This window comes from Aspergillus ruber (genome assembly GCF_000600275.1).
Source record: "Aspergillus ruber CBS 135680 unplaced genomic scaffold scaffold00003, whole genome shotgun sequence".
In the NCBI taxonomy this organism is placed as follows: Eukaryota; Fungi; Ascomycota; class Eurotiomycetes; order Eurotiales; family Aspergillaceae; genus Aspergillus; species Aspergillus ruber.
The window spans coordinates 1,191,122-1,215,521 of record NW_024467299.1 but is presented as its reverse complement, the minus strand read 5'-3'; the positions used below and the strand labels follow the sequence as shown (position 1 = coordinate 1,215,521).

The 24,400-nt window shown below is 49.5% G+C and overlaps 9 protein-coding genes across 9 annotated transcripts; 5 read left to right on the top strand and 4 right to left on the bottom strand.

Moving 5' to 3' along the window:
* Positions 1-282: 282 nt before the first annotated feature.
* EURHEDRAFT_448141 (putative dimethylallyl tryptophan synthase) lies at positions 283-1,562 on the top strand (the record flags this gene model as incomplete). Its single annotated transcript, XM_040783723.1, has 2 exons — positions 283-1,409; positions 1,460-1,562. Coding segments are annotated over 2 exons (1,230 nt in total), but the record flags the coding sequence as incomplete, so codon positions are not given.
* A 906-nt stretch (positions 1,563-2,468) lies between these two features.
* Positions 2,469-4,417, bottom strand: EURHEDRAFT_409075 (cytochrome P450). The gene has a single exon (XM_040780997.1). The coding sequence runs from the start codon at positions 4,208-4,210 to the stop codon at positions 2,606-2,608; it is 1,605 nt and encodes a 534-aa protein (XP_040642433.1). The 5' UTR covers positions 4,211-4,417; the 3' UTR covers positions 2,469-2,605.
* Positions 4,418-7,663: 3,246 nt separating this feature from the next.
* Positions 7,664-11,917, top strand: EURHEDRAFT_472053 (acetyl-CoA synthetase-like protein; the record flags this gene model as incomplete). Its single annotated transcript, XM_040785342.1, has 6 exons — positions 7,664-9,024; positions 9,081-9,358; positions 9,414-9,503; positions 9,587-10,214; positions 10,287-11,134; positions 11,186-11,917. Coding segments are annotated over exons 1-6 (3,855 nt in total), but the record flags the coding sequence as incomplete, so codon positions are not given.
* Positions 11,918-13,125: 1,208 nt separating this feature from the next.
* Positions 13,126-14,877, top strand: EURHEDRAFT_383835 (sugar porter family MFS transporter; the record flags this gene model as incomplete). Its single annotated transcript, XM_040779597.1, has 7 exons — positions 13,126-13,383; positions 13,442-13,552; positions 13,606-13,690; positions 13,738-14,099; positions 14,149-14,493; positions 14,544-14,735; positions 14,788-14,877. The coding sequence occupies 7 exons, from the start codon at positions 13,126-13,128 to the stop codon at positions 14,875-14,877; spliced, it is 1,443 nt and encodes a 480-aa protein (XP_040642431.1).
* Positions 14,878-15,421: 544 nt separating this feature from the next.
* On the top strand, positions 15,422-16,723 carry EURHEDRAFT_448612 (aromatic prenyl-transferase; the record flags this gene model as incomplete). The annotated part of the gene is made up of 2 exons (XM_040783751.1): positions 15,422-16,536; positions 16,585-16,723. The coding sequence occupies 2 exons, from the start codon at positions 15,422-15,424 to the stop codon at positions 16,721-16,723; spliced, it is 1,254 nt and encodes a 417-aa protein (XP_040642430.1).
* A 342-nt stretch (positions 16,724-17,065) lies between these two features.
* EURHEDRAFT_409074 (sialidase family protein) lies at positions 17,066-18,475 on the top strand. Its single transcript, XM_040780996.1, has one exon. It carries the CDS (start codon positions 17,171-17,173, stop codon positions 18,284-18,286), a length of 1,116 nt encoding a protein of 371 aa, XP_040642429.1. The 5' UTR covers positions 17,066-17,170; the 3' UTR covers positions 18,287-18,475.
* EURHEDRAFT_222453 (uncharacterized protein) lies at positions 18,385-19,553 on the bottom strand. The gene is made up of 6 exons (XM_040778012.1): positions 19,178-19,553; positions 19,073-19,125; positions 18,954-19,013; positions 18,828-18,905; positions 18,694-18,756; positions 18,385-18,644 (listed from the first exon to the last, which is right to left on the bottom strand). The coding sequence occupies exons 1-6, from the start codon at positions 19,423-19,425 to the stop codon at positions 18,484-18,486; spliced, it is 663 nt and encodes a 220-aa protein (XP_040642428.1). The 5' UTR covers positions 19,426-19,553; the 3' UTR covers positions 18,385-18,483.
* Positions 19,554-20,168: 615 nt separating this feature from the next.
* Positions 20,169-21,403, bottom strand: EURHEDRAFT_374793 (uncharacterized protein; the record flags this gene model as incomplete). Its single annotated transcript, XM_040778686.1, has 2 exons — positions 20,169-21,287; positions 21,338-21,403. 2 exons carry the CDS (start codon positions 21,401-21,403, stop codon positions 20,169-20,171), a joined length of 1,185 nt encoding a protein of 394 aa, XP_040642427.1.
* Positions 21,404-21,897: 494 nt separating this feature from the next.
* Positions 21,898-22,699, bottom strand: EURHEDRAFT_448668 (pectate lyase; the record flags this gene model as incomplete). The annotated part of the gene is made up of 2 exons (XM_040783756.1): positions 21,898-22,076; positions 22,135-22,699. The coding sequence occupies 2 exons, from the start codon at positions 22,697-22,699 to the stop codon at positions 21,898-21,900; spliced, it is 744 nt and encodes a 247-aa protein (XP_040642426.1).
* Between the last annotated feature and the right edge of the window lie 1,701 nt (positions 22,700-24,400).

Below are 24,400 nucleotides of genomic sequence, written 5' to 3'. Positions count from 1 at the left end.
AGAAGGTCAGCAACATCTGTGCCGGAGCGGAAGACGAAGACAAATCACATTCCAAACATGTCGGTGCGCAGATAGCCTGACAGCAACGTTAGATTGGTTTGGTTTGAAATATGTGTCACAATTGTATCAAAGGGTTGAGTCTTGCCCTTTGAGCATCTCCTCGAGTCTCGAGCGATATCATCTATAATTCCTCCATTGCAGCTTTACGTACCCACTCTTCAAGATCATTTATTCAATTCCCTATTCTCAGAATACATACTATCAGCGACGTTGTCACCTCCCACAATGCAGCCTTACCACACACTCTCTCGGGTCCTCCCTTTCCCGGATGCGAACCAGAAGGCCTGGTGGGATAAGTTGGGTCCCATGCTTTTGAAGGCTATGCAAAGTCAAGGGTATGATACTGAAGCCCAATACGCTCAGCTAGGCATGGTCTACAAATGTGTCCTGCCGTACCTCGGAGAATTCCCAACCGTCGAAAATGATGCTACCCGCTGGAAGAGCTTCCTGTGCCCATACGGTATCCCCATTGAGCCAAGCCTGAACATCTCCCAAGGCATTCTCCGCTACGCATTTGAGCCTATTGGCCCCGATGTCGGTACTGAAAAGGATCCCCAGAACATGAACATCATCCAAGACTGCTTGAAGGGGTTAACGCAGCATGATGACCGAATCGACACTACTTTGCATGCCGAGTTTTCCTCACGGTTATTGCTCACCGAAGAGGAGTCGCGGCAGTTTGCTACCACAGGACAGTTCAACTTCGGGCCTGGACAAGGCATGCATGGATTCGCCGTAGACCTGAAAGGCTCACGACCCATGTTCAAAGGGTACTTTTGCGCTGGCATCAAGTCAGTCGTGACGGGAATTCCGACTGGAAAGTTGATGCTCGACGCAGTCCGGGAGGTCGACACAGAAGGCAGAATTACTCAGCCTTTGGACAAGTTGGAGGAATACTCTGCCAATGGCATAGGGAAATTGATGTTATGCTTCATGAGCGTTGACATGGTCAATCCGCACGATGCCCGCATTAAGATGTATGGCCTTCAACAGGAGGTTTCGCGCGAGGGAATCGTGGATCTCTGGACGTTGGGTGGCCGTGTCAATACCCCGACAAACCAAGAGGGCCTAGAGCTGCTTCTGGAGTTATGGGACTTGCTGCAAATCCCTGCTGGACCGCGATCTGTCGCGATCAGTCACTGCTCAGTGGGCCAACCGCCCGAGTACATGTTGCCTACCTTGGTCAACTGGACGTTGCTGCCAGGCCACTCAGATCCCATGCCTCAGGTCTATTTGGTGCCATTTGGCCTGCCGGATTCGCACATTTCAGACTGCTTAGTTACGTTTTTCGAGAGGCGTGGATGGACGGACCTGGCGAGGGACTACAAGAAAAACCTAGCATCGTATTTGTAAGTCCTCATACTCATCAATTCTAGAAAGAGGTACTGATTTTATCTAGCCCGGATATCGACTTCACACAGTCCCGCCATGTTCAGGAGGCCATTTCGTTTTCATTCCGGAAAGGCAAGCCATACCTGAGCATCTACATGTCATTGTTTTAGAAGGTCTTCTTGACCTTGGTTTCATCATCCATCTCGGAGGGTTGTGGTAGTTGTGGAATGCCTATAATGCTGGAATCTACCAAGACGAGATCTACAAAGAGCATTGGTCGTATCGTTCGCTTTCATAATGTTACGTGTCGCTTTGGTTAACTCTTTATGAATTGCGTAGCTATGCATATCGGTAATAATAGTCAGTTTACTGTTAAGCATGTTTCCCTGTATCTCTCTTTCCCGACGACAAATATGCAAACAATCAATGAGCTACGGCCATCGAATATGAATCAGAGTTCCCTCTCCCTTGAACTTCCTTTTTCTTGTATCTGATCCGTACACAACACATTAGACACCGTAGCCCGACAAGCCCAGCGCGACAGCTCCCCATGGAAGTAAAGGGAAGAACGGATTGAGTACATCCCAGAGTACTAAATCACTATCATCATTTCTGTGCTAATGGAATATGCGTGTTAACCAGTCTGGATTGTCACGGACCGTAAGAACAGAGCTTACGTCAAACGAGTCTGACAGAATATCGGAAAATTTGGAATGCACGACATTCGATGGATTTCCCCGAGGCCTGTCAGAACTGCAAGGAACGGGCCTCCGTATTACGATATGTTAGAAAATCGGGTGGCACGGAATCAAGGTACATGCATTGTGCGACGAGATGATCAGACCACGACTCGGACTCGCCAAATTGTCGTCTTGGACCATCCGTCGATCTCTGATGGATCAGCCGAGAAATAACACACTACAAATGTAACGAGTCTGCAGCCGAGACCCTGACTGTTGTTGCACACACGGAGCCGTGGCTTCAGTACATACGAACAGCGAACACAGCGGTTAACCTTACGAGGGAAGTGAGACTAATACTGGAAAGCAACCCAGGTGGATGTTGAATTTCAATTTCTGTTTCTTGACACTCGAAGGAAAACTAATCCAGGTAAACACAGAGTGGCGGGGAGAAGAAAAGGAAAAATACGTTTGGCCGTGTTGGCAACAAGAGAAGTAGGGGGAAACAGCACAACGTGGTCACACAGGGCTTATTATTCCGCCCCTTCTGATATCAGCTCTTTCTCAACCTCCTGCAGAATGGCATAACTTTCCTTCGGAGAGATCTCCCACTCCTTCTCAATCAGTGCCTTTCGCTGTGCATCACGGGCAGTAAATGTAGCGTCGAATTCCGGAATGGGTGAAAGGAAAGCACCGGCCGACGGATTCCGGAGCATGTCCTCGACCTCCACTGGAGATGCAGTCCGGATGTTGAAGGCCCAAAGCAACCGGGCAGTCGAGATGAAAAGACTGTCCTGCGCGAAGTATCGTCCTGGACAGCCACGTTGACCAAACCCGAATGTGGAAAAAGGCAGGTTTGGATTCGCAACCCATCGCTCCGGGAGGAAGGAAAACGGTTCCGGAAACATATCTTCATTATAGTCTAGTGCCCATTGATTAACCAAGATAGTGGCACCTTTTGGAATGAGATAGCCGTTGTACTCCACATCACGGATACTTTCGCGTGGTGCACCAAGAGGCGCGAATGGTCTCCACCGTAAAGCCTCTTTAACAAAGGCGTCGATATACGGGAGATTACGTGCATCGGCCGCTGCAGGCAAACGGCCTGTTCCGACGACTCTATCCAGTTCTTCCTGCGCCTTGGCAGTTTTCTCCGGATATAACGCGGCAACCAAGACAATGATACGCAAGATCTGCTGCGACGTCAAAGATGCTTCGTAGAGTGTACCGAGCGTATATGAAATTTCAAGTTCCGACATTGGACGAGCCACCTTGTGCTTCGAGACCTCTTTAGCCCAAGTCCACGCCGGTGCATTGATTCCATCACGGAGTCTATCCACGAAGGTCTTGTTGAATTGCTCGCAGATCCGATCACACATTTCCTTCCAAGGAGTAAGGAATGACGGCAGGTATTGAAGAAGCGGAATGTATTCCACAAGTTGGCCGGTTGCCCGAAATGAAGCCTCGCCAGCTTCCGATTTGACTCGCACCAGTTCTTCCATTCCCCGAATTTCTGGATCATCCGGGTACTGAACGCGCTTGCCGTAAGCCAGTGTCATGAACAAGCTAGCAACCATTCGCTTAAAGCATGAACTGAAGTCATCGGTGTTGAGGAGCTCTGCTAGTAGTTGCTTGGTTTCGACGTCGCGAAGTGCCGTGTATCTCTGCGTCATCCACGGCCGCAAGACTGAGGCCTGCAGTGAGCGGTGGTCTCGCCAACGTTTGCCATATTCCATTCCAGAGGAATTCATCCCTCCAGAGAGACGATTAAACATGACGAGCTGTGGCCGGGAGCTGTAAATGGTACTCTTCTTCTCCATCAGGTCATTTGCGACCTGATGGGAGCTCAGAATGATAGTCGTAGTTAAACCCAAAGAAAGGGTCATCACGGGCCCATATTCATCGCTCCATTCCTTGTATTTCTCCCACGGATTGACAGCCGGTGTTTGAAGACTATTGCCGATTAACGGAAGGCCACGGGGCCCAGGAGGAAGAGGAAGACGTTGCTTGGAAGAACGAGATCTAAGCCAAAAGAATGTGCCAAGGTATATGGCAACAACCGCCCATGACAGGGCAGCGGGCGAGACTGATTGCACGAGCTCTCTCATTGTGGTGAAAATAATCGGGGAGTCCCACATAGTGTTGGCAGTTTGTTCAGCTGTCAACAGACGAATGGAGATATTATCAGGACTTCTAATTCCAGGAGCCTTGAAAAATTTTAAGGATTTTGTCAGCTTGAGATTTTCTAAATTGAATTCGCCTTGGCAATGACGACTGTGGTTTCAAACGAGACTGCATGCAACGATATCCAGGATGTAAAGCCAAGGAGATATCTTGCCACCAATTTTAACACACTGCAAGGAGATTGCGATCTAGACTATTCGGACTTTTTTTATATCGCAGCTGGTGGAAAGTAAGACATCTTCAGATAATGACCAGGTATACCCGGCACATCGGATGATGTTGCTTTGGTCCCTTAAGGTGATAGGTCAAGACCAGACAAAACGAAGAAGTACATTCGGTGCGGGTATCCTGGCACCATATGCACGTGTGCCACAGAAATCTAAGAGAGATTTTCACCATTCGCGAGGGTTGCTCGGGCCCGTATACTTGGACATAATGGCCAATCATCCAGCTCTTGTCGGGGCTAAATAATTGAAATGCACCACCACATCGGAAATATCATTCAGCTAGTCCAAGAAATTGCACATGTAAGAATCAAATGGTAACCACTCTACTGTGAAGGTAGGTAAAACGAAAAGGGAATCGGGGACTACGCAATGTCGCCGGGGACTCATAAAGCGCCCCACAAGTAAAGATCTACTCAGGGCTGAGAGCGTAGAAAGACCATTGTCCGATGTCATTGTCATCCCCGTACAGCGGTCCCGAAAGTGGACAATACTATTCTTGAAGAGGCCCAGTGTTACACTGTTCAATGGCGTCTTGTACAAAGGTTCACAAACAGCAACCTCAGCTCGGGTGTTTTCCAAATGCAACCAGCAGGAATTGTAGTTTCTTTACCGCCAGCTGAACGCCATACGGAGCCGCTGGTTCCGCCAAATTGGACATCTAAGATGACGAACTATAATTATACGGCGTACAAAAGAAGGACCGCCAGGCCAAGCGCAGGACCCATCGCGGGTTCTTGTGGTCGAGTCCGTTGTAGAGGATCTCTTGAACCACCCTTTTCTTTGTCCCCTTAGATCCGTTGCCTATAGTTGAATGTCTTCTCCGTTGCCACTTGGTGCATGATGGGCTCCATCGAATCCGACTCCGTCCTCTCTTTTTTCAGTCAACGGTGTTGCCAAAACCCAGACAACACTGCTATCGACGATGGGCCGAATGGCAAACTCTCCTACAGTCAGCTCGACCAACAGTCTTCCGCACTTGCCTATTGTCTACAGCAGAATGGAATCACGGCAGGCCAAGTAATTCCACTCTTGACGACCTCCCGTCTGGAAATGGTCATTGCGGTCCTGGGAATTCTTAAAGCCGGCGGAGTCTATGTGCCCATTGATGTTGATCAATGGCCTGCGGACCGCATTAACTATGTGTTGAGCCGTACATGCTCGGGCCTTGTGGTCTATACGGGCGACAACATCCCCTCCGGTGTGAGCCTGGAGGAAGAGTGTCGCACTGTCCAGGTTCAGATTTGGCCTGAAAGCGCGCTCGAAACACAGTACGAGCCCAATCGAAGACCACAGTTAATGTGTATCATTTTTACCTCTGGCACTACCGACAAGCCAAAAGGCGTCATGATTCCACATAGCTCTGTTGCTCGGTTTGTAACATCACCGGGATTCAACTACGATATAGTGCCAGGAGACCGGTTATTGTTGGTACTTTCGGTAGCATTTGACGGTATGTTCAATCCGCTTTTTTCATTGAATCGTCGAAACTGATACATAATCGTTAGCATGCATGGGTACCTTGTTCAACACGATCTGCAACGGAGGCACGGTGATCCTGGCCAACAGATTGAACTTTCAGGAACGGTCTCGACAATGCACAGTACTTGTCGTGACACCGTCCATTCTAGATGTGCTGAGCCCTCCTCAATCTCCATCAGACTATCCCAGCCTAGAACGTATCTTCCTTGGTGGCGAAACTCCGTCACAGCAATTGCTGGAAGCGTGGTCAGCCTTCAACGATGTTGCCCTTTGGATTGCCTATGGTCCCACCGAAGCTACCTGTGCAGTGTTGAGTGGTCGTCTCCAAGCATCCAGTGAGACTGGCAAATTCCATCCCACGAGGCTAGGACACTGCATCCCCGGATCAAATGTGCTCTTGCTCACCGAGGAAATGGAAACGGTCCAAGACAGAGACACAGAAGGGGAAATATGTATCGAAGGCCCATGTTTGACGGATGGATATTGGCAGGATGAGAATCGTACGAAAGACCGATTCATTGAGTATCAGGGGCGACGTGTCTACCGCACTGGCGATCTAGGCCGATTCGTGACCACAGAGGACAGCGAGACCGCCATAGAGTTCTGCGGGCGGCGTGACAGGGTTACCAAAATCAGAGGATTTTTGGTTAACCTAGAATTAGACGTTGACGCTGGTCTTCGACGCCTTGATCAGAATATCACCGCTGTCTTCTCCGTGGTGCTCGATAAAAAGCTTTGCACAGCAGTTGTGCCATCATCGGTTGATTGTCGCCATCTACAGGCAGCTTGGCGACTGGTGGCGCCGCCCTACCTCGTGCCCGATAAGATGGTTGCCCTAAATGACCTTCCGCTGACAGCAAACGGAAAATTCGATCCTCGACAAGTTATTAGCATTTTGCGGGATGTAATGCAGAAAGATGCGATCATGCAGAACAGCATATCGCACGACAACCCTGATGCCAATAACCGAAAGCAATACAGCTGGCATTCAGGCCCTTTAACGATTGGCCAAGCAATTCTCATAGGGATTCAACAGGTCTTGGGCGTCTCTCAGGGCGAAATCAATTTGAAGGACTCCGCCGTTTTTCAGGGCGTGCATTCCTTAGCCGCAGCTAAGTTGTCGACATTTTGTCGCCATCATGGATATAACGTCTCTGTCGAGAGTATCCTCACGGAACCATCTCTTCACTCCTTGATTGAGAAAAGTCGCCATGAAACTGAGGATACACCAGATAGTTCGGCATTTGCCACAAGGACACCGGAAGAAAGCTCTATGCCCACCCAAGGACCAGTTACGCCCTTGCAGAAGCGGATGGTTCTCGACAGTATAGTAGAGGATCCTAGGGCCAATTGCCTCCAGCACATCTCCTGGTATAAGATGGAAGACATTGGAAGGCTCCGAGAGGCCTGGAAAATGGTGGTGACTCATGAACCTGTTTTCCAAACTAGTTTTGAGCTAGACGATACGCAAGAGCCGTCTCAGAGACTCATCGGTGCTGGGATTTTCATATGGGAAGAGACAACTGTTACTACGTACGCAGCCATTGAAGAAAGCCTCAAGTCTCTTCCTGCCGCTACTGGGCTAGGATCCCGATTCCGCGTGCTGCATTGTGTCGGACCGGAGTTTCCCCGTAGCGAGAGCATTTTTGTATGGGCGGTGCATCATGCGCTCATAGATGGTTATTCCGCTTCATTGGTGTTTGAAAAGGTCGACAAAGCGCTGAAAGATGAGCCTTTTGAGTCTTCCCATCCTTTCACGCTTGCCGCGCAAGACATCGCTCAAATGCGGGACAAAATAGCACCCGAAGTCGACCACTTCTGGAAAGACCAAGAGACACAGTATCCTGGGGCAGCGGGAGAGCCTCTCATCCCCGAGGCGTTGACGGATCAAAGCGGGATGGACTTCGCTGAGCATGTCGCGAACGTTAGTATAGATAGCCAACGCCTACGCTTCGCGGCACAACAGGCCCAGGCTACTCCGGCCGCCATCTTTTATGCAGCGTGGGCATTGCTGCTCTCCAGCTACACAAATTCAGACACAGTGATCTTTGGGGCTGTCTTCTCTGGAAGAAATCTTCCATTCTCATGGGCCCCGTGCATGGTCGGGCCGCTGCTCAATATTCTGCCTTTGCGGTGCCGTATTGAACGCGAGGTTGAATCTGCCAGCTTTGTCCGTGAAATCCACCAAACAATTCAGGATATCTCTCGGTTTCAAGTTGCGGATCGTCCGAAGAATACCCCACCTTTTGCAAGCACTTTGACTGTGCAAGATTCTGGTCTTCGGTCTGGGACTACTGCTATCTCTTCACTTCGGAACCCAGAAGTCAGAGAGTCAAATTTGCTCCCGCTCACGGTGGTAGTCGAAAATGATGGCCAAATTACCTTTCTATATCGCACAGATCGGTTCTCTGAAAGCCATGTGAAGGATATGGCAGCCATTTACACGAGCTTACTCGATGCGTTTCTTGATCCCGGAAGAAATCTACAGGACTGTATGAATCGCCGGTTTCCAATTGAAATGAATCGGACCATACTGCAGACAGGAAACATCGATTCTGAAATTTCACGGGTTCCTTCTGTAAACGGGGGACATACTCTTTCCAGTCTCTTCGGTATGGTCGCTAGTCTATACCCCACACATGTTGCGGTCCAAAAGGGGCCACATTCAGTCACCTACGCTACCCTGGTTCAATGTGCAGCTCGGGTAGCTGCAGTAGTTGAGCAAAAGACGCAACCAGGAGAAGTAGTAGCTATCCTGGCCGATAGATCAATCAACTGGATAGTCGGCATTATGGGGGCCACGATTGCCAACACAGTGTATTGTCCGCTGGATTCATCATATCCAGCTGAGTACCGAGAAGACTTGCTTCGGCGCAGTCATGCCAAGCTATTCCTGGTCCCAAGCAGGTCACAACTCCCAACAGCCGATAATGGTGTGACAGCCATTTCCATCGAAGGCATTCTGGCTAGCGATATCGAGCCACTTTGCCCATGGCGAACACAAAAACCTAGCGACGGGGCGTACATTTGCTTCACATCGGGTTCAACAGGTGTTCCCAAAGGCAAGTATATCAACAATTTGTGATTGCAATTTCGCTAATGTATGTCGTCACAACAGGCGTTCTTTGCCAGCATCAAGGGGTGGTTTCGCTGCAATCATGCTCCATTGAAGGACGGCTGCATAGTAAGCCTGGACGGCGTATCGCTCAGTTTATGTCAACTGGCTTTGACGTCTGCGTCCATGAGGTTTTCGCCAGTCTTTGCTATGGAGGCACACTCGTTCTGCGCAAGGACGACGATGACCCCTTTTCTCATCTGGCTGATGTGGACGTGGTCTCTATGAATGCGACTGTTGCTGGCTCGCTGGATCCTTCAGAGTATTCTGATTTGGACTATGTATGCCCTCCTTGTTCGCGTATGTTTGTTCATAGACTTACCAGACTTGAATCAGGTTTACCTTGCTGGAGAGCCAATCCCACAAAGAACAGCAGATAAATGGGCAGTAGATCGAGAGCTTTACAACGCATACGGGCCTACAGAGGTGCGTACCATTCTCCTATCCTCTCAACTAACGATCATTTAAGATGTCTGACATTTGCTGTGATCCATTACTGACCATTCCAGGCCACAATCATCGTTACGAGGACACGACTTGAAGCGGGTGTTCCAGTTGCTATTGGCCAACCATTCCCTTCTGTGAGAGCATACATCCTCAACGACCATAGGGAGCTTCAGCCGCCAAACACTCTGGGCAATCTCTTTGTTGCGGGGGTACAAGTGAGCCATGGCTATCTCGACCTACCTGAAGTCACCGCCAAGTCCTACTTCCCTGACCCTTTTCTTCCTGAATCTTTTAACGAGCGCATGTACGACACCGGTGACATTGGATTCTGGGACACAGACGGAAAGATTCAGTGCTGTGGCCGTAAGGACCGTCAGGTCAAAGTACGCGGTTTCCGTATTAATCTCGACGGTATCTCCAACATGGCTACCCTCCGTATGCCTACAATTCGCCACGCTGCTGCTTTTGTCAAGGACGGTGGAGTTGTGCTGTGCGTGGAGCCGGAAGACGTGGACACGGGCGAGCTGCGGTCCCGATTAAAGGATGCTCTGCCCCCGCATGCAATCCCGCGAACCATTTATTCCATTGCACATATTCCATTATCGTTGAATGGAAAAATTGATGTCAAGAGCTTGGCTGCTATGGAAGTTCGCAATGGTACGGTGCCGACCAACGGGGTTATCAAAACAAGTAAGCTGGATTCAGTCCAACAAACGAGCAGTAATGGTCTTAGCAATGGTGTTTCCCATGCCTTGAACGAAGCGCACCTTGAGAAGCTTATCGCTCAAGAATGGCAACAACTTCTCGGCCTCGATCCAGCGCAACCACTTTCCAGGTCAGACGACTTTGTCCTTCTCGGAGGTGATTCCATTCGACAACTCAACTTGGCGGCACGCCTTCGCTCCGTACTTGGGCTTCCAATCAAGGTCAAGGACATCATCCGGTCTTCCACATTGGGCGATTTGGTTATCCTAGTTGCGCAGCAGCAAGAGCAGCATGGAAAGAAAAATGCACCTAACGGTGCACCTGCTCACAGTATCGTGGATCGACCACTGGGATTTAAGAACCTCTCACCCCCAGAGATGGAATGGGCATGTAAATACCGCCATTCGCAGTCGCAGTCAACCTTCAATGTGTCTTACGTTGCACGACTCTCGCCAGCAGTTGACTGGCAACGTCTCGCGAGCGCCTTCGAAACGGTCCTCAATCGCCATCGCGTGTTGAGATCGCGATTTGCTGTGAGAAGGGATGGAAGTAACGAACGTGTATTGTCTGAATACCCAATCAGCGTAAAACGGACAGTGCATGATGTCAACATCCAAGAGGTGATTAACCAGCCTTTTGAAATCGACAGCAGTGAGGCCCTTATCCACACGATTGTATCGCCATCGACACTGGTTCTGTGTATTTCGCATATCCTATGTGATCTAACATCTATCAACACGTTGCTATATGAGGTTGCAGATACCTATCATGGATTGACCTTATCTCCGGTGGTGCGTGAGTATTTTGATGTCACATGGCACCACACGGTCGACCAGGAGAAGCAACGGTTTTGGGCAGAGTACCTAGAAGGCCTCAGCTTCAAAAAGCCCAATTTAGCCAGTCAAGTCAATGGAGTCAATGGAGCCAATGGCTGTGATCACTCGAACGGCACAAAGATTCGCGAACCACGCTCATACAGAGGAACCTCACGAACGACGAGTCTGTCCGATAGTCTGTATCGTCGCCTTATCATATCCTCGACAAAGAACGGTTTCACTTTCCACCAATTCGGCATGGCTGTTGCTGGTCTCGTGTTGCATTTTCTGACTGGTCGAGACGACATTGTCCTTGGTTCCCCATTTGTCAATCGCCCTTCGTTCGAGGACCGACAGGTAATAGGCTTATTCCTGGAGCCGCTACCCGTCCGCATCTCCGTGAAACACCAGAACGAAAATAATGGCGGGCCCGACGCTCGTGAGTTCGTGCAAAGCGTCCGACAATCCTCACAATCGGCGCTGGCACACAGCGTACCCTGGTCGGAATTGATGTCCCATTTGGGGCTCCCTTTCCCCTCCGCACAGCCTCAGCTCTTTTCCTGTTGCGTCACTTTCCACGACGACCGCGGAACAGAGCCACCTCTGGCGATACAAGGCGTGGAAGGACAGTACGTTTCAGCGGAGGGAGCGAAATTCCCCTTGTTGTTCGAGTGGCAGGCCACCAGAGCTAGTGAGCATGAGCAACTCACTGTGCGCCTTGAATATGACACCGATTGGCTTTCTGCGGAGTTCGTAGAGATTCTCGAGGCTCTACTGTTAGAGTGCTTCCGGATCTTGCTGGAGGAAGAGGACAGCCATCACGGCGAAGTAAAGGAGCGGTTGGGAGAGGTACTTCGGAGCGAAGCCACTCGTATCGGAGTTGGTGTGAATGAGATATGTGAGATGGCGCGACAACATTTAATGGTGGTATAGATAGCATAGAGGTTGGGATTTGTTGCGATTGTCAAGAAAGGAGATCGGTTTATCGTGAGGAAGTCAGGCGGTGATAAGATGAGATGTCTCGAATAGGTAATACAACAACATCGGCTTCTATGCAATAGAATGAGGCGACCGGTTGTTGTCGCTGTTACCTTTTACTCTATATTTTATTATTTCAGACATATACATTGTATGCATTTCTAGGCTCTTTTAAAGAACGCACCGTGTCCAATATGAGTTAACTATATGGGATATATTTGTGCAGAAGACCACAGCATTTATCCTCGACTTCATGTTCATTGACTTAATATTTTAATTTCTAGCCACTGCGTAGTAGTGAAGCATGTCTATGGCTGGACAGTCGAGTGCCGCACTGTGCGATCAATGAAAATTGAGAAAGAATATATTCATTAGCAAATTGTAGGAGATATATAGCTGCATTTTCACGGTGTTAAAGTTACTTCCTGAGCTCAGAAATTATACAACTAGGCCTATAGAGCCACTATAATGGGCGGACGCTCATCATGCTCAGGGATAGATGTAGAATGACACATAGTGAAGTAGGCATTTCCTTACACAGTCAGGTCGGAAATGGCCTCAAAAAGGATGAAACAAGACTAAGATATACTCATATACAGATATATTGCTACGATGGCCTCCACACAACTTCTTGCTTAATACTAGCCTCTGTATTTAGAGTTTCAGTCAAGGAACATAACTCATTGATGAGGTGGTGCATTGCAGGAATCAATGTGACCGCGATGAAGCAAACTTGGAAAACCACTGGCGCATATAAACAGGAATACAAGCGGCTAAAAGATTCTTATACTGAAGACATCCGGAAGGTCTAGCGGAGCCCAGCCAGCAGATTCCGATCTGGTCTAAATCGAGTGCATCCAGTCAGTTGAGATTACAATACGCTAGGAGCTGAAAGAGGACCGTGGCGTAACTGGCTGTGGACACTGCTTACGGACTTTTATCTTTCTTGTACAACACTGGCAAGACAAGCGAGGCTTGCCAATATTTGTTTCTCTATTTCAACTTCCATGTTGACGGACTGTGAACTGACTAGGTTCACTACGTCTGCGGCAGATTTTCTCTTTTTTAGTTCCACACTAACTTGAAGAGTCCACTTTGTCGCAATGGGGCTATCTCTGGTTTTGTTTTGCGGGGCCATTGCCGGAATCTCGGGGTTCCTTTTTGGCTATGATTCCGGGGTCATGACCACGACTATTGCACAGGAACAGTTCCTCCAGCAGTTTAATCCAACATCGTCCATGATGGGGACAATTATCGCAATCATGCAAGCTGGGGGCTTTTTTGGCTGTCTGACAGCGGGGAAATTATCAGATTTATGGGGAAGGAAGAAAGCAATTATGTTCGGCTGTGTGTTCGTGGTGGTAAGCCTCTGGCTTTGTCTGCTCTTGGTAATCCCGATCTGAATACAGGAGCGTATAGGTCGGCGGCGCTCTCCAAGCTGCGGCATATCACACCGCCATGCTCATAACCGGACGCTTTATTACTGGCTTCGGTGTTGGATCCCTGACCATGACCGTGCCCGTGTATCAGGTACGCTACCCCACCATGTATGTTGCAATGATTACCATACTGACAATGACCAGGCGGAAATTTCACCACCTAAATGGCGAGGGACTATTGTCGGCTGTCAGCAACTGATGCTAGCTATGGGGAGCGCCACTGCCAACTGTAGGTCTTGATGCACGATGACAGAAAGAGAATGCTAACCTGTCCAGGGACTGGGTATGGTTTCAGCTTCGTGAACTCCTCGTTCCAATGGCGCGTGCCACTCGCTCTACAGGTCGTTCCAGGAATTGTGCTTTTCGTTGGCTCCTGGTTTCTTCCCGAATCTCCACGGTGGCTTGTGGAGCGCGACGCACTGGATGCTGCGTTACATGTAGTACAGCGCCTGAATCCTGACAAGCAGAACCCGAATTCGGCTTACACCGAGTTCCGGGAGATTGTGGAGCAGATCAAACAAGAGAAAGCACACGCCTCGGAACGTAGTTACCTCCAGATCTTCCGGCGAAAGGCATGGAGGAATCGACTCCTCCTAGGGGCCGGCATCTGGCTAATGCTGAATCTGACTGGGATCAATGTACGTCTTTTTCCAACGTGACATCAAATGAAAGCTGACAGCAAGACAGGTCATCAACTACTACTTGACTCAATTTTTCACTTCTCTCGGATATGGAGGCAGACGAGCAATTTTCCTGACAGGAGTCTACGGCTCTGTCGGAGCCGCTACCACCTTTATAGTCCTGTTCTTCGTACATCGCCTCAGCAGGAGAACTCCCCTGATGATAGCGAATATCTCACAAACAGCCACGTTGATAGTGATGGCAGGACTCACAGAGGCATCGGAACTGGGAGTAAGTGGGCAGATTGGGGGCGTTGCAATGATCTTTTTATTCTTTATCATTTACTGCACCACTTGGGGTCCATTGTCATGGGTGTATGCGTCGGAGATTTTCCCAACACAAATCAGATCGGTAGGTGCGTCTTTCCAAAACTAGAGATCCAGTACTAAGTGGACTTGCAGAAGGGATATTCGATGGCCAGTGCGGTCAATTGGTCAGTAACTCTTTTGTTCAATCAAACAGGTCCGATTGCCTTGGATCACAGTGGATGGAAGTTTTACTTCCTTTTCGTGGCCACGAATTTTGTTTCAGCTCTCATTCTGTTATTTCTCTATCCGGAGACAAGCGGAAAATCTTTGGAGGCAATAGACTCGGTGAGCATGTCCTCACTCGTAGCTAACGACACTAAGAATGCTGACTGCATAGCTATTCGACGAACATAATGCAATGCATAGGTCCACGTCAGAGGCAAACGAGGTGAGAAGGACAAGTATCGAATTAGATGTGAAAGGTTAAGCCTTGTCCATTGGGACATGAGTATGCATGAGAAGACTTTATCGGGACCTTACGATAATGTGTTAAATCGCGATTTTTTGCCCGAATAGTACCTGAGAGTTGAAAGTAATAGGATGTATTGAGTATATCTGGAACCGGACTGGGTTCCAGAGATTAGGCATTTGCTTTTGACGTAGTTGGCCTAGGCCTGTTTATAATCGAGCTGGCAGGAATAAAATGTAACGGAAATGGCGCAACATGCTGGGCACTCGTATAACGCTGACAATCAAAAGTAGGACTGCCAGCGGGTAATTATACGGCATGAAGGAGCCACCGCAACAAGCGCAATACTTCCGGCAACCTCGCTTGATTAGAAAATTCTCGGGAATATTGTCGCAGTATAGACTTGTTTTCAAAATGTAGCCTGTTACACCGGCATATAAGAGAGCCCCTTGAGTATCGAAGGAAGTCAGCCAGTTCCAAAACAACCTAATCCATTACTTCTGCTTCCCCAGCGCCAAATATGACCTCGTATACGGACCCCAGCGAAGGAACTGATTCCAAAATGCCCTCTGAAGTATTGACCTCTTACTACGACTATCCCACTCATGACCAAGAGGCGTGGTGGCGGGACACTGGTCCTCTTTTCGGACGCTTCCTGAAAGGCGCTGGGTATGATGTCCACACCCAATACCAATACCTGGTGTTCTTCATAAAGAACATCCTTCCATCCCTGGGACCTTATCCGGCCAGATGGCGCAGCACTATCACTCCAACTGGATTGCCAATCGAGTACAGTCTCAACTTTCAGCTGAATTCCCGGCCGTTGCTGCGTATTGGATTCGAACCACTGAGCCGCTTCTCTGGGACACCTCAGGATCCCTATAACAAGATCGCTGCAGCAGATCTATTGAATCAGCTGTCAAAATTGCAGCTGCATGAATTCGATACCCAGCTTTTCAATCATTTCACAAACGAATTCGAGTTGTCAAAGTCCGAGTCCGAATCTTTGCAGAAGCAGGGTGGAATCAATGGAAAAAGCACCGTCCGCAGCCAAACAGCTTTCGGGTTCGATCTGAAAGGTGGCCGGGTCGCCGTCAAGGGCTATGCGTTCGCCGGACTAAAGAACAGAGCTACTGGGACCCCTGTGGGACAGCTCATTTCAAATTCTATTCGCAATTTGGAGCCCCAAATGCACTGCTGGGACTCCTTCTCCATCCTGAACAGTTATATGGAGGAAAGCGATGGTTGGAACGAATACTCTTTTGTGTCGTGGGATTGCGTCGATATCGAACGGTCTCGGCTCAAGTTGTACGGCGTTCACAATGCAGTGACTTGGGATAAGGTCAAGGAGATGTGGACATTGGGCGGACGAATCGAAAACAATGCCACCATCAAGACTGGTCTTGAACTACTGCAGCACATGTGGTCACTGCTCCAGATCAACGAAGGTGACCGCGACTACAAGGGTGGATTTGCGGCCGACAATGGTGGAAAGACCTTGCCGATTATCTGGAACTACGAGCTCAACAAGGGCAGTCCACATCCAGCGCCCAAATTCTACTTCCCAGTTCACGGCGAGAATGACTTGCAGGTATCAAAGTCCATTTCCGAGTTCTTCACACACCTGGGATGGCAGGACCACGCGAGACAATATCCGCACCTGTTACGTCAAATATAGTGAGTAACTATTAGACAGCTCGTGAGGATTATGCTAACCAGCCGCAGTCCGAACCAGAACATCTCGCAAACTGAGCGCCTGCAAGCGTGGATTTCGTTTGCATACAACGAACGCACCGGACCATACTTGAGTGTCTATTACTACTCTGCTGAGCGTCCACCTTGGGGAAGTGATCAGGTCAAATAAGCTGGAGCTGGGTGAGCACCATGGAGGATAGGCCCTTGTTATTGGTAGTCGGGTTTTCAGTTTCCAATTGAAGTCCAGTGGTTTCTCTTTCGTATAGTTCAGGATATGTTCTCCGGGCCTAGCATTTGGCCTCCAAAGTTCCATCAGTAGTGCTGTGGTGCTTCCGAAACGAAGTCCCCGTCCCCAAATCCGGCTACCAAATATAGCAACCAGATCTATACCTCATACAGTTAGAGCACCATCCGATCTCCTTATTCCGATTAAGGTTAGTGAAATGTCAATCGCACAGGCAGCGTCTTTTACAGCATGATGTCATCATCCCCCGCAGCCAGATACTACTCCGTACTCCGGAGTACATAACTGAGCTGCATCCCCAGTCTTCCACAATACATATTATATATATACTTACCTCAATTACTTGTACCTTACTTATATATATATATCACCATGGCAGACAAAATTGGCCAAAAGATCCTTCACGGCTTCCAAAAGGGCATTGACGAGCTCAAAAACCAGGGCTCCGCCTCCCGTCCTAACGCGAATCACCCCGGAGTCCCTACAAGCGGAAGACGAGTTATCAACAGCGACGAGCGCCACGTCTCATTCAACGGCAAAGGCACCTATCCTCGTCTAACTCGCCTGTCCGACGGTTCGATCCTAGCCTCATGCACCCAATTCGAGGGCCCGACTCGAGTCCTGCGCGTTTCCCGGAGTACCGACGGAGGCCAGTCCTGGGCGGAGCATGGCGAGGTGTCTCGGGCTGACGGCGATTGTGACAACGTGTTCTTGCTGGAGGCCGCGCCAGGGGTTATCTTAGCGGCGTTCCGCAACCACGACATTGGCCCGCACGGCCCCACGCACTTCCGCATCACCGTCTGCCGGTCCATGGACGGCGGACGATCGTGGCATTTCGCGTCGCAGGCAATGGAGAAGGGTCCCCCGAATGGTATCTGGGAGCCCTTCATGCGGAAGGGTCGTGGCGGCGAGGTGCAATTGGTTTACTCGCAGGAGTATGCGCACAACAACCAGTGCTCGATGATGCTTATTTCGACCGACCAAGGTTCGTCGTGGTCCCCACCGCGGTGTCTGCACGGAGAGACGGAATGCCTGCGCGATGGCATGACTGGTATTGCCGAAACTAGGGATAACGGCCGGGAGGCCCTGGTGATGGTCTTCGAGACGACGCGCCACGGTCCCTTCAACGTGGAAGCGTTGCTTTCCTACGACGACGGCCGCACCTGGGGCTGGAGGCAAAATGTGTACACGCCGGCTCGTGGCCACAACTGTGGATCGCCGCAGATCGCGTCATTCGCGGATGGCTCGCTGGCTGTCATCTTCATGACGGACGAGAACCAGTCACAGGTGCAGTGGACGCGTAACGCGACGGTCAGCGTCGTGTTTGGCCAGCCTCCTCACAACGGACAGATTCAATGGGGCAAGCCGGAAGTGGTTTGTGACAAGATCAGCCACTGGCCGGGTATCATGGCGCTGGATCATCATACGTTGCTGGCGGCATATGATTGCGGGGGCGCTCGCGCGAGGACCATTACGTTGCATCCATAGTTATGTCTTTTCTTTTTCATTCTCTTCTATTTAAATATATTTTGGTTTCCGTGTATAAATCTACGTTACTTGGACAACGAAAGGTAACTTTTAGGACCTGCAACCAGGCACAGTCTGACTATATTCACGTAGTCCTGACAACGCCCTCTATGCACAAACAAAAATATACCCTATATCAACGGAGACATCAACCCCCCTTAGAGATTGTAAGTGTGCGCATGGATGTTAATAGTCTCGACAGTCCAAGTCTTGCCGTTGTCGTTAGTAGTAAAGTCCGACGAGTCGGCCTCCGTGAGGACAAGCGTGTCCTTGAACGAAGAGTCAGCGGAGTCGAGGACGATAGTGGTCGACTTGTATTCTGTCGGGGGTTAGCGATCACTCGTTCATGCTCGTATGATGAGACTTACGGTGCGCAGCAACGCGGTTGTTTTCGCAGGCGTCATCCTGGCATTCGACGGCTGTACCCCAGCCTTGAGCTTGGCCCGAATCTGATTGATATCATTAATGTGTGCTCTTATGGAGGAAGGGAAGGACAACATACCGGTCGAGAGGCTTGAGACGACCTCTCCGTTGATGGAGACGGTCTGGTCATATTTGCTGGTGTCATCGTTGTACTCGTCTATGGTTTGTTAGCTTTGATCATCGTCGAACACTGAGGATAACTTACAATGCATGACAAGCTCATCGCCAGGGTTGGCAGGAACTTCCTTGCCTCCGAGTTGCTGTCCTATTGTCCAGTCAGCATTGCTCATTTCTTACAACAATTTATCCATCCGGGATCCTTACCCTGAAGCGTACTAGCCCACGTACACCACTGCCCAGCGCTAGCGCCGCAATTCCTACAACATGTCAGCTGCCAATTTTCAAATGACCTCCTGTTGAATCACTCACGCATTTGGGTCTGAGAAAGAAACAGCGAGGGCCTGGATCAAGTCACCGCCACTGGTTCCCATTCCAGGCCAGAGAGCGAGTCGATCAACTTCCTTGCTTGGGATTTCGGGAAGCACGAGAGTGGTGTTTGCTTCACGGATCCATGACTGGGTAGGACCGAGAGAGAACGCAGGGCCGAAGCCGATGTTGGACTGCGCGTTGGCGAGCCCAAGAAGGGCAAGAGTAGTGAGACTTGCGAGTGTGTACATTTTGGTGTTTGATGGCGACGAGGATCGAGATACTGGTAAGTTTTTGGTGCAGTGGCATCAGCCTTTTTTATAGTAGTCCAGCTACATTTTCTAGACTCGAAATCTCCGACTCCTTGAAACTTGCAGTGGGCCGATAGATTTGGAAAATTGGGCGGTAGACTCCTGTAAGGACCTCGCGCTACCGTCGTTTCAGGTAAACTGAAATTGGCCCAGAATGGCGCTCTCGACGCCACCTAGTGTCAGTCTTATACATTTATTAATTGTACCAATTCCTGTGAAAGGAGAACATTGAAAGGATATAATAACTAATAAACGGGGTTAAATAGTCGCATGGTTCCGTTGTATCGGCGCTCTGGAGTAAAAGGCACACACGCCGAAGTTGATCCCCACAACGGGAATTTTTGCGATCAAATACACATATCGCCAATCTAGAGACTGGTCTTGAGGGCGCCCTATAAGGTTAGATTTGTTTGCCAAATCTATACAGGCTCACTTACATCGCCCTCAGGCCAAGTTGCATCCTTGTAAACAGGGTTTATAACTGAAGCATGGAAGGTCCCTTGGCGTCGAAATCTCGGGGCTATACTTTGATGGTTGGCGTCGAATATTCCTGTCTTTGTGATCCTGTTGAGATTGCCTTCAGGAGTCCAGGGTGCCCATTTTCTTGGATGAATTTTATAATGGCTGACTTTGGTCTGTACTGTTATCTCGCGTTGTATCTGTATACGAAGTGTGCTTGTGCATCAGTTTGAAAAGTGAGCAGATCCCATATCGAGTGCGCTATTCGGGAAGGCCATCCACTCCTCCCATTCTGGTCCAATGAATGCATTGATGGATTGTATCAGATACAACCCAGAGTCGCAAAAGAGCCACGAGTCGCGGATGCTATGTAGCAACACAGCATAGTGAGCAAAGATAATCAGCGCCTCAGGGCGCCGCGCTACCAAGGCGTCGAAATACTCGTCAGGTACACGCACTGGCCATGCGATTATCGGAGATTTGCTCATGAATCCTGGAGTAGACTTCGCTGAATTGCTTGCAAGCTGGAGATTCTCAATCGCGTCCTTGTAGCAGTCCGTAATCGATTGCCCCAACCTTGCCGATATAATAAAATCTAGAAGTCTTCCGCATTCCGGTCCGAGAAATTCATCGCGTTCAGATGGCATCACGTCATATCGAAATATTGGCTTTAATGGGGTTTCCGCAAGCGTGCGGAATGACAAACCAGCGACTATGCGGACACCTCGAAGCAATCGGATAGAATGGCATAGTTTGTCCATAAAATTGTTGAAGCCAGTGTCACGGAATACAAGTGCATCGCACATTAAATGATTCCCCAGCATCGCTGAAAAGAGAAATATCGCACCACAAGTCTCAGCATTCACTTCCGGCTTCATGGCGTTGAACATGGAGAGAGCTTGCGTCTGCAGGTGCCCTGCATGAGCCTTGTAGAAATCTCTCTTTTCCGGGGGAGAAACTATAGCCAAGTGCAGCGCAGCGAATGCCAAAGCCTCATTCATCGTGTAAGGAGCGGACACGCAAAGTCGGAAGAGCTCGTCGACAGGAACATCAATTCGCTCAAAATTTAGCTCCATTGACGGAATAGTCTCCTTTGACAGGTAGTAGAGGAGTTCAAAATGTAACATATTAGCTGCAGGGTAGTCTTCTTCCTGTGTCAAGGCCGGGACACTTCCTGCCGGTGACATTCCAGCCGGCGATATTGACACTACGGCCGGTGACGAGCGACTTGTATGGCTGGTTTCAGTCTGGGCTCTTGTAGTCGTAGGAACTGGTTCTGCCAAATACTCGCAGTGCCGTTCTGAAATCGAGCAATTGACGCATTTCGGACGTCGCTCATCGCACTGGCCAGAGTTAGCTTCCTTGCCGCGACATTTATCTTTTCCAGAAGTACCTTGACGTGCCGGCGTTTACATTCCACGCAGCCTTTTCTGGATTTCTTATGTGCTCGGCGTGGCATTGCAACCATGCTGCATCAATAATGCAGACCAAGGAGAAAGTGGTCGTTGGATCGGATAATTGAATATGAGGAAGTTGATGAGTGACGCTAAACCCTTTTTGGTAGGTCGTATCATAGCATCTACATTACTATATACACTACCGGAAATGCATTTCTTCTCGATTCTTCGAGAATAACCATTCATGACGAATATCAAAATAATCTAGACGTGTTCCTTTGGTTATATCAGAAAGTGAATAAAATAGGCGACATCTACTCTGGTGGGAGACCATTCACCTGCTACGCGAGAAAAGGGATGAAACTGGCTATGAAATAAGATCACAATGATATTAAGGACAGTAAGACGGAATTGAAGTGTATAGAGAATACCACTCAATCCGTATAGTATGTACTATTGTACAGAGTAAGATGTACACAATAAGGCGAACCCCTCTGTGATCCTTCGAAACTAGATCCTTGCTCTTCACCAGTAACGGGTCGCGTCATCCGGTGATTTAGGACTGCTGGGTGATGTCGCTGTTCGAGTACTTGCAGTTGGTACCGTCAGGACCAGAGCCAGACTCTGTAGGCTCGTCACCGTTCGAGTTACCCTCATAGGTGACGCAAATGTCGTCGACACCGGATACGGTGATGCCACGGAGAGTAGCAGTGTCATCGTAGTTGGCATTGATACCTGTGTTTCTCATTAGCCACAAGTCATTTTGCAGGGTTGAAAGGAAGTATGTACTTACCGACAATCTCAGAACCCTCAACGGCGTAAACATTGTCCATGACAACGTGACGAGTAGGCATGTCATCGCAGTTACCGCAGCTACGGTACACCTTGCCAAAGTTCTCAACGTAGAAGCCAGAGACCTCAAGGGTACCACCACCGTCGTGCTGCAGGACCTTGTCATCAGCGTCAAAAGCACCACCACCGGTGATGGTAGTGGTCTTTCCGTCTTCCTGCTCCTTGATGGTGAAAGCGTCCTCACAGACGGAGCTCCACCACACGTTTGTCAGAGTACAGGCACCGTAGCAGTGGACACCCTCGATCTGGTTAGGACCAATTATGACGTTGGAGAGCGTACCACCATCTTCGATCTCGAACACGGCGTCACTGTCATCGCCCTCTTCCTGACCAGTGCAGGAAACACCGCGGTCGTACGCGACCATGCCACCATCGAAGGTCTCGCCGGCGGCAATGGTCTTGACAGCGTTGAGAGCAGAGGTACCGGACGAAGCGGGAAGAGTAGTAGTCACGCTGCCGCTTCCACCAGCGGCGGCGCTGCTGACAGGAGGAGCAGAAGTAATCATAGGAGATCCGTAGGAAGCCGAGCTGCTGGGAGCAGCACTGGAGGAGCTTTCAGAGTCTTCATCGTCGTCGTCATCGTCGTCGTCATCGTCGTCGTCCCGCTTGAAGCTGGTCAAACGACGGTTGAACGACTCGGGAGCAAAACGACGAGCCACAAGGTTACGAGCACCATTGATGGTGGACAGGCTGCCCTTGTTGTGCTCGGCCGCGGGAGCGGCAGCAGCACCAATGGCGGAGGCCGCAACGAGAGCAGAAAGGAGTTGGATTCTCATCTTTGGAGGATTTGAATATCAACGAATCGGTTGGTTTTTTATTTTGGTAAAGCGAAAGTGATAGGCTTGATCAACAAGGCAGTAAAAAAGAATTGCAAGAAGGCCGACGAACCAGTCGTACGACAATAGTATAGAGAATGTAGGAGTTGAAGAATTGAAGTGGTTGAGTTGGGATCAAGCCGACAAGATCTTTGGGTTTAAATATCCGAAGGCTGTGCCGCGCGTGGCAGCATGCATACAGGCATTTCATAAACACCATACAGGTCGGTGCCGATCGAATATAAAGAGATTCTGGTGCATCCGGACGGAAATAGCAGCGAAAAGCAAGATATCCAAAGTATCCTGACTCTTCGAGTGTTGATCTTCAGGTACCACTGACTCCATGAAGTGCCCCGGAATCCAAGTCTTTCCTCATGCCACCGGATTCGACCATATCTCTGATACGCACAGAAGTTTCAAGCACATCAACCGGCGAGTCTTTTGTCCGTTCGACGACGATCTCTGCAACGAATTGCTTTCCGATTGGCGTATGTCGGCCATCTGTTCAACACGAGCCAAGTGTCGATATGAAACCGGTGCCAAGCAACGGGATGTTTTCACAGCCACGCACTTTATCTTCAGGGGAGCCGCTACACATTTTGGTAATGGTAGATTTTCTGTTCTGTCTATAGGAGTCGATGTAATAGCGGGTTCGAATGCGTTTGATATTGTCTCGTTGAAGTGGCCGGGAATGATTTGAACACCGTATTCGAATTCCCCAAAACAAACTCGAGTAAAACAACTCCGCGCTGTAACCCGACGTCTCGCATCGAGTCCACCTGCTGGTGGGGATTGGGGTCGGTGCTAATAATCAAGAGTGCCCGATATTAGTGCCATAATGCTTAGCTAGGACCCCAGTAGACGACGGTGACGCGGACGGTATAAATCCCAGACACAGCATAAGTCCAGAGTACTCCATTCCTTTCCATCGTCTATACCCGACGGTGCCGCTGCTAAGAGAATCCGAGGACAAGGGTACTTGACAAGTGGCTCCTGGACGCTATTCGATCAGCATGCCGTTGCCGTATTCTTCATTGGATATTGGCATGCAGGAGACGGGCAGGAAACATATAATGGCCGAGACGGTCGGGTTGGTAATGCTTAGAGGCAGCAGTAGCACCGAGAACGCTCACCTATAGTTGTAACAATACTGGTTGAGTGTCAGTTACTGCTATGCGACTGGAGGGCGCGGACTTACTTGGGAAGAGGGTAGAATGCATGGTAGCGGTATTGTATTATGGTTGAATCTGCCATCGAACACGAGCCTCCTGCGAGCGATATGTCATAAGGCTGTGATTACTGGCAAAACGACAGTTCTAGATATGTCCACGCATTTAGAGACAGCTTCCAGGATATATAACATTCTTTTCGCTTTCACTATCCGTCGACTAG

What these genes read in the sequence shown, in the direction of transcription:
- EURHEDRAFT_409075 (XM_040780997.1), bottom strand. Translation starts at nt 4,210, where the DNA reads ATGTGGGACTCCCCGATTATTTTCACCACAATGAGAGAGCTCGTGCAA.
- EURHEDRAFT_409074 (XM_040780996.1), top strand. Translation starts at nt 17,171, where the DNA reads ATGGCAGACAAAATTGGCCAAAAGATCCTTCACGGCTTCCAAAAGGGC.
- EURHEDRAFT_222453 (XM_040778012.1), bottom strand. Translation starts at nt 19,425, where the DNA reads ATGTACACACTCGCAAGTCTCACTACTCTTGCCCTTCTTGGGCTCGCC. An exon ending in TCTTTCTCAGACCCAAATGC is followed by an intron (nt 19,126 to 19,177) that starts GTGAGTGATTCA and finishes GACATGTTGTAG; the next exon opens with GAATTGCGGCGCTAGCGCTG. An exon ending in GTGGGCTAGTACGCTTCAGG is followed by an intron (nt 19,014 to 19,072) that starts GTAAGGATCCCG and finishes ACTGGACAATAG; the next exon opens with GACAGCAACTCGGAGGCAAG.